The sequence below is a fragment of the Gavialis gangeticus genome, unplaced genomic scaffold (assembly GCF_001723915.1).
Source record: "Gavialis gangeticus isolate Ggan-Ray unplaced genomic scaffold, GavGan_comp1, whole genome shotgun sequence".
In the NCBI taxonomy this organism is placed as follows: Eukaryota; Metazoa; Chordata; order Crocodylia; family Gavialidae; genus Gavialis; species Gavialis gangeticus.
In genome coordinates this window covers 27,255,762-27,264,359 of record NW_017729028.1, presented here as the reverse complement: position 1 = coordinate 27,264,359, position 8,598 = coordinate 27,255,762, and the positions used below count along the sequence as shown (strand labels likewise).

Here is an 8,598-nt window from a genome sequence, read left to right as displayed (position 1 = left end):
AAAAAAAAAAAAAAAAAAAAAAAAACAAAGTTGAATCCATTAGAAAAAAAAAAAGGCTAATAAAAAAGGCATGGATAAATTAATCTCTATAATAACAGTAGTATCCATGACCTAGCCTATCCTGATCATCAGCCTTTAGCTGGTGTTATAGTCATAATATTCTATACCAGTGTTGTCCAACTTCCAGGCAGCTAGGGACTGCACACCCCACCCACCAAATGGGTTGCCCAGTGTGTAGCCCCTGTCACATGCACAGCATGGGCAGCCTTTCTACACCCTCTGCCAGGCAAGCATGCTGTGTGGGCATCCTTCCATAGCATAGGCAGCATGGCTTTCTCTCCTGCAGCTGTGCATACTACCCACTTGCAGTGCAGGTAGCATGGCTCTGGTCTTTGCCACATGCACAGCTCTGATACTCAAACCCCCTCCTGGCCAGCAGGGCAAGAGCAACTGGGGTGTGCAGTGGCAGCTGGGTGGGAGCCCATGGGCCACATACTGACCCTTTGGGGGCTGCACGTGGCCCATGGGCTGCCAGTTGGACAGCTCTGTTCTATGCCATAATATAAACGGAGCAGGGTTGGAGTATGGTAGCAGTGGTGGTCCAGGAAATATTCAAGAAGGAATCGGAGCGATCAGGAGCATATTCTTGCATACAGTTCTGGCTCAGGGGAGATCTTTGCATTAATCCTGTCCCTAATAGTCATTTGAATTGCTTTTACACCCTGAAAATTGACTTTGTAAAAACAGCAGCACCTTTAAACAAATTTGCTGCCAGTATATATTTAAAATTACATTTCTTCTCTTCGGTGACAGAAAGAAGCCTTTACTATGTTTACCTGTGCAAAGCATCAACAGAAATATTTATTAACTTCAGTATGAGAAGCAAGGTTGTTTTTGGTGATTATCTTTTATTGGACCAAGTGTGTATTTGGAAAGAGGGCACTTTGGCCACATTCAGATCTGTCTGGGCGTTTGGTTTCCTGGGGACAAGTAGCAGTGGTGCACCTTGTGGTGCTGCTAGTTGTCCCTGGGGAATGCCCATGCCACATGCGCTCTGGTATGTGGCAAGTTAACCTGGGTGGGGTAGGGGTGCACTGGGTTGGCCCTAGCAGCCTTACCTGGGGTGCTGGGGGCCTCCTGGGGCTGCAGCCATGATGATCCTGCTACACGGAGCATGGCTGGCAGTGGACTGTGGCTCCAGCTAGCTAGCCAGGCTCCAGCTTTGGGCAGGGCACGCTGTGTCCATGTTCACTGCTTTGCTTTTTTTTGCTTTATGGGGGTAAAAAAAACCCTTTGTGCTGCTCCCTTGCAGTGCTGAAAACAACTGAACATGTGGTATGTGGTGCTGCAGACACGTCTGCAGTGCCCCGTACCTCATGGCCACACTCCTCGTGATGTGGCCTTTGTGTCCCAAAGCTTGCCTAACGTTTGTCCCACTATCTAGTTGGTCGAGGAAAAATATCACCAAATGATCTTGCCTGGGTATTTCCTTCACCATCACATCTACAACAACACTTCAGTCTGGTTAAGTTCTAGTCATTTACATCTGTGAAGTCCTGTTGAAGGCATCCATGTCCTCAGGGCACTTTTAGATTGTAGGATTTGGCCTGCAAACCTACAAGTTTGCTTACAGGTTAGCACCTGTTAGCTAGTGTGTGGAGTAGAAAAAGTCTCCGTTTAACTTTTAGGAAGGATAACTTTTAACTTGAAGGATAACACTGTTGGGCTGAAGGTTAAATTAAAATGTTTCTGTTTTCAAACTGCACTTGTTTGTTTGGGGAGTCTTTGAAACAAGCACAGGACCCCTACTATATTGTATTTAGTATCCTTTTTTCGAGCAGAACTGTACTTTCAGTTGCATACTGAGTTAACAGGCACTTATGGAGGGCAACATCCAGTCTTCCATCAACTTGCAGTTTGAGTAGTTTTCTTAACTGAAAGTTCTCTTTATAATGACCAGTTTACACTGTTTATGGTCAGAAAAGTACTGTGCTTTAATTATTTTATGATGGTACTGCTTAATAGCTTCATTATTATGTAGAGCTCTGTCTGTACATGATATTTTGTTTTATTTACAGCTTAAATAGATAAAACAGGATATGGTGTAAGAAAAGAAGAATTACCATCATTATTTTATGCACATGAAATACATTTAGAAAACCCCCCAAATGTGATCTAAATAGATTAAAAAACCCCTCAAAATGTGATCTAGTCACTTGCCAAAGTCAAAGCTTTGACAGCTCTAAGAATTTTCCCAACGTGATCTGACCATCTTTTTGTTTACTTAACAGAACTGGTCCTTGTATATTTTCAGAGTCCTGTTTTCTAGTATGCCAAATTCATTTGACTCCTATTTACATAGTGCAGAGTGCTGCTATATGACATGGGCTATATGAATGGGGTTTTTTTGGCTTGTGCACCAACAACATTTGCAGTTTCAGATGACTTTCTTTCTTATTAGTGATGATATGCAAGTCAGAAAAAGTAGAGCTTGACTTTCAGATCTCAGGATGAATTAGCAGGGCCTCTAAGAGAAATCGTTCTACTTGCACACTTACTGGTTTATATATGGGGAGATGAAACAGAATGAGACAAATGTTGTCATTTTTAGCCATTGTTCAAAATAAAATAAAAGTATACCTTTGAAGTACAATCTCAATGTGAGGTTTATATTATGATACGTTTTTACAGGAGCATCTAAAAATATTTCCTTGTTTAGAAGAAAAAAAAAAAAATAGTCCTTCAGAGTCATTGCAATTTGACCTGAACATGTAATGTTTTATTTTTCGGTAAAAAGCACTGTAACATATGGGTGACTTTAATATACTCAAAGCTACATAAACACTCAGATTACCTATATTTTAATGGATTGTAATATTAACTGCATTGAAGCAGTTGTGCCGAGTCTTGTTTTTAATGAAAATATAAGCAATACATATTTGGCTCTTTCTGTGAAATTGTTCATTTAGTTCTTGTAGCATCTTCATTTGCCAATGACACTCTCCTCATAATGCCACAGATTTAACTAAACACCCTTCACTGTGCCCTGCAGGCTGTAGGAATCCAGTATCTCCTACTCTATGTGCACAATGAACTCCACAGACACACAAAGCCCTTTGAGAACACCCTGCTTTAAGGCCCATCTGTAGTTCTTTCACTACACAAGTTACTGTTTACAGATTTTTATTTCAGATGTTTTGCTGAAACTGGTTTTAAAGGTTGACAGTTTAACTAGTTAGTCAAAAAAGGCCTGTTTACAGAGTGGACATTAAAAAGCCTTCACATTTTTACTTTGGGGTTTGTAATAGATGTACTATTATTCATTTCCAGGGCGAAGTTAAAAATGTTGTTTGCGTATGGAATATAAAAGGACTTTGATTATCTTAAATATTTAACTTGAACTTCCTTGAAAATTAGATGCATTAGTGAATCTCTGAAGGAACAATAAATTTAATTTTCTGCAGAACACTATGATTTTATTTAGTCTGTTTATAATTTATTACATCTGGGTTGAAAATGGAAATAATTAAAATGTTAAATTTATGCATTTGGTAATTATTGCTAAACCTGCTGGATAAATGTGTATAAAAAGTGTGAAATTGGCAGCATGCAGAAGTAATGCATAAGGTCCTGTGTCATTTCTCTATGCTGTTTGTTTATAGGTTTCAGATTATCTTGAAGTTATCAAAGAGCCAATGGACCTTTCTACAGTAATAACCAAAATTGATAAACACAACTATCTAACAGCCAAGGATTTCCTAACAGACATTGATCTCATCTGTAGTAATGCATTAGAGTATAATCCAGACAAAGACCCTGGAGGTAAGGAAATACCTAACTTTGACATGCCTAAATATGAAAGCCTGGTTGTTTAGTAAAATTAATGCTTATTATTTTGGCATCTAAATAAACTGCATAAAATAAAAGTTGGCTAGACAGGTGCTTTTCTGAAAAGTGTATGCTTTTAATCTCCTAAGAGACTCTTGAATGGAAAGTAAACATTTAAATGAAAATTAACTAGGTGATAAAGTAAGTGTTCAGGACTTTTATAAGAACAGAAGAGCTGAAGTACTTGATGTTAATTTCAGATAATTGCATTCTAAACCTGAGTAGGTTATAAGTGGAAATGAATGGAATAGATACTGTTTGATTCATGGCGAATCTCTGTCCACATAACAAAAACATCTCTTAACTCAATGGTGTTGTGGAGAATCTTTTACAGTACCTGGCATTGCTAATGTGTTAATGTTTTTGCCTCCGGAGGACCAAATTTATCCACAAAATTAATAAGTCTCCATTTTAGTGTGGAGGGTGAAGAGGCAACGAATAAAATTAATCTTGAACAATTTGATCCGTTCCAGTTGATTAGGAAAAATTTGGTTTGCATCTATACCTATTTATATATCTATATCATCTTTATCTATATTTGTATCTAAGGGTAGGTTATTATGTGATATTCACTGGATTTAAAATAATAACACCAGGTGACATTAACCTGAAAGCTGTTCACCTGCAGATCTAGTGTATGGCATCCTCTTTACTGGTTGAGGCTGGATTATTGTGTGCTTGGAAGAAGGATGCTTCCAAATTAAAGCATTTGATTTGAAAGCTTCCAAAAGTGCTGGTTATGTGTTAAAGTAAAGAAAGAAATATCCCCTTTATATATTTGTCCTGAATGTGTGATTCATGGAAAACTGATCCCATCTGCATATGAAGGACTGTGAATTAAAACTACTTTCATTAAAGCAAAAAACCTTTCTTTGGAAGGTCCAGTTGTGATTTAATTTAATTTACCACATTTTTCTTTTACCATATGTGTTTCTGAAATGGTTATACAGCTTTTTAATCAACAGTTTTCTTTAGACATCATAAGAATTTATTCCTGCCCTAGATTTTAAACTACTAGTTTAAGACAGGTGAGATCAAGTTTTTTTTAATTTACAAATATCAAAAATATCTTTTATACAAATGAAATCCATGCATCTCCCTACCCGATGGGGTGTTTTTTCTTCTGTACGCTAAATTCTTTCCAGTAGTATTTCCCCCTGTGTTTCTGGCAGTTTTTTCTGTGCTACAGACAGTTTTTGGAGCACTGGTCCATTTGAAGGCTGATTTTCAATTACTGTGTTCTTAGCCACTGTGATTCCAGTCAGCAAATTGTTGCAAGTGTTTCAGGATGACTCTGGTAAAAGCCTTGCCTGTGATGCTCAGGAGAGAGAAGTGCCTATAGCTCTTGCAGTCACCCTTGTCTCCCTTATTCTTGTAGTGAGTGATGATGTTAGCATCACACATGTCCTAAGGTACTTGACCTTCCTTCCAACAGCACACTAGGAGTTGATGAAGATGTGGTAGCAGGCTAGCCTTCCCACACTTAAGAACCTCAGCTGGGATGCCATCCTCCTCTGGTGCTTTTCCGCTTGCTAGAGAGTCTGTGGCTTCGAGTTCTTCGGCTATAGGTTCTTTGTCTAGCTGTGCCAATACACTTAGAGTTGAAAGTTGATTTAGCACGTCTTAAATACTGTTTCATGGGAATAAAGCTTTAAGTAACGTTCAACCCAGTGTGATATCTTGTTCTTGTCAGTGATTTTTACTTTGCCATCTCGAGACTTGAGGAGGTCAACTTTAGTGACAGTTGGGCCAAGAGCTTTCTTCAGGCCGTCATCTAACTCACAGGTTTCCTGTGTCTGAGGCAAACTATCTCTTCACATAGGTCAGTCCAATATTGGTTTGTGCAGCATCTGCCTGTTTTCTGTACCATTGCCCTGGCATGCTTCAGCATAGCCTTGGAACTTTCTGTTGGATTCCGGCTGTGCTTCAGGTAGGCTGTGTTCTTGGCTTCAACAAGTGGTAGCACCTCTTTTGAGTGTGCCTCAAGCCAGTCTTTGACTATTTTTTTTCCCCCAAATACTTCTGTGGCTGTTCCTGGATGACTGCTCTTAGTCCACTCCAAGTTCCTTAAGCATTTGTAGTTGTGGCTTTTGTAGACACAGCTAGTTCAAAGGTCCTTTGAAAATTGAGGCATTTGCTTTGGCCTTTTGTGCTGTGTATGTTAATTCTTGGCTGACTCTTATGCTTGGCTCTGTGCAGCCTCTTTGGTATCACTTTCACTTTGACAGTAAGGGAATGGTCTGTGTCATGATCTGTGTTTTTGATAAGTGCGGGTGTGTAGTACACTAGGCAGGTCTGTCCTCCTGGTGATCACAAGGTCTGATTGATGCCATTGGCCAGATCATGGGTGTTTCCATGATACTTTTAGATGCTCTTTGCCCACAAAGTAGGTGTTGGTGATACACAGGCGGTTTAAGGTGTAGAGTTCAAGAAGGCCATTTCCTGATGCCGTGATGTCCCAGATAAATAGGCACAGATCATGAATCTTGGCCAACTCGAGCATTAAAATCCCCTAGGAGGAGAAGCCTCTTGTTTGATGGTAGATGGTCAGTGACTTGATGATATCTCAACAACAGTATGGATTCAGAGCAGGGAGATCAACAGTGGACATGATATTGTCCTTATGGCAGTTGCAAGAAAAATGCAGAGAAAATAAGCCACTGTATGTAGCATTTGTTGACCTGATGAAAGCCTTTGATATCGTCAGCAGAACAGGTTTATTCAAGGTCCTGGTAAAAGATTGGCTGCCCCCCAACATTACTCAGCATGATATGCTCCTTCCATGAAAACATGCAGGCCACTATTCAGTTTGATGGATCAACCTCTCACCAGTTTGGATGAAGAGTGGAGTGAAGTAGGGTTGTGTTCCAGGTGTCCACACTCTTTGGGATTTTCTTTTCTGCTGCTCTATGCTTTCGATGGCTTGGAGAAAGGCATAGACCATCACACAGGATCAGATGACAAACTCTACAATCTATCACATCTAAAGGCCAAGACAAAAGTCACACACATACTTATTAGGGAGCTCCTTTTTGCTGACAATGCTGCACTCACCACCTATGAAGAAGGTTAACTACAAATACCATGAAACTACTCGTGAATCACCTCTCCCATGCTTGCAGGATGTTTGGCCTGACCATCAGCATCAAGACGATGATTGGGGGTTCACCAGTCATCCTCTATCAGTCTTGACAGCACCGCCCTTAAGGTAGTGAACAGGTTCTGCTACCTTGGATCCATAGTGAGCGACAGCTTATCACTGGATGAAGAACTAAATGTGTGCATTGGAAAGGCAACTACTGCTTTCAGTAAGTTGTCCATATGAGTCTAGAACAATACAGTACTCATCAAAACTAAGCGGCTTGTGTACAAAGCCTGCTCCCTCAGTGTCCTTAAGTATAAGTGAGACATGGTCATCATATGCATATCAAGAAAAGAAGCTGAATAGCTTCCACCTATGCTGTCTATGGCACATCCTTGACATCAAACGGTAAGACAGAATCACCAATACAGTGGTCATTGCCAAAGCCAGCCTACCAGCTATCACTGTACTACTGGAACAGTGATACTTATGCTGGCTTGTCATTCTTCACAGGATGGAAGATGGGTACATCCTGAAGGACATCCTGTATGGGCAAATTGCAGATAGAGAGAAAAGAGTAGATCGGGTACTTCAAAGACGTCTGCAAGCAGGATATGAAGGCTCTTGGAATCGACCCAAACCTTTTGGAGGCCTTAGCAGGAGACAGGACAAATTGGTGCTCCCTTATCAATCATGATGAAAAACAGTCACTTGAATTACAATAGAATAGTGACCAAATGAAACTGGGTGTAAGAGACTGCCCTACCCAGTGCCATATTTTGTGTTATCTGTGCCCTATGTGGGGTGCCCTTGGAGTCTCCCTAAGGTTTTTTGTGTTCCGCTTTACTCGTCTGCCACGTCTTGAAGGAAATATTATACTGATGTTCTTGTAAGCGGGAGAATGCCTATTGTTTTCTGTATGTTGGGGTCCTCTGCCACCACTGGCCTTGACCCCAGTCTTTCTCTAGCTAGGCCTCCCTGTCTAAACCCACCAGATAGGGTTTGACTCCGAGGCTCTAGTTCTTTGGTCTTGGGACTTGTGGCCCTCCTTTTCGCTCCAGTCTGAAGCCCAGCCTCCCTAGCCCAGAGGCCCATCCACCAGCCCCACAGCCACGGGGTCACGAGTTTGAAGCCAGGCAACAGCCGCAAAACTCCACTGTCTCAGTCCAAAAAAAACCTCAGTCACACCCCAGGTGTACCAGGCCACCCTGGCTTTTTAGGATTGCCTTCTCTGTTGCTGGGCTTGTGCACACTGAATACTGTGCCCGCACTGGCTCCGGAGTCGCCATGTTATAGTGGGGCTCCAGTGTGGCCGCCTCCTTCACCAATAGCCTTACGCAAACCACCAGTGTTATTCAATAATAAAAAAATATAAGGAGTCTGTCCATTGGCTGTAACCGCCACCAAAAAAAATATGATTTTGTTTACTCAGGGGGTCCCCACCGTCAGCTACAGTCCTTCTGGGGTTGTTGCCACTTCTCCAGGGTCCTCAGTAGTTCCCCTTCTCCAGCCTTTGGACTGCTTACCAAGCTTCTCCATGGAGCTCTTATTACTCACTCCTTCCCCTTTGGCTGCTGGCCTTACTGCTGCCCAGCCCAAGGTTTTTATAGTTCTGGCCTGCCCCCTTC

At 41.4% G+C, this 8,598-nt stretch overlaps 1 protein-coding gene across 1 annotated transcript in view; it reads left to right on the top strand.

The window, feature by feature from the left end:
• Nucleotides 1-8,598, top strand: part of ATAD2B (ATPase family, AAA domain containing 2B) — a 133,834-nt gene that overhangs the window by 68,193 nt on the left and 57,043 nt on the right. Inside the window, exon 22 of the mRNA XM_019520676.1 lies at nt 3,663-3,822. Within this exon, the coding sequence (XP_019376221.1) occupies nt 3,663-3,822 (160 nt within the window). The remainder of the gene's footprint in view (nt 1-3,662; nt 3,823-8,598) is intronic.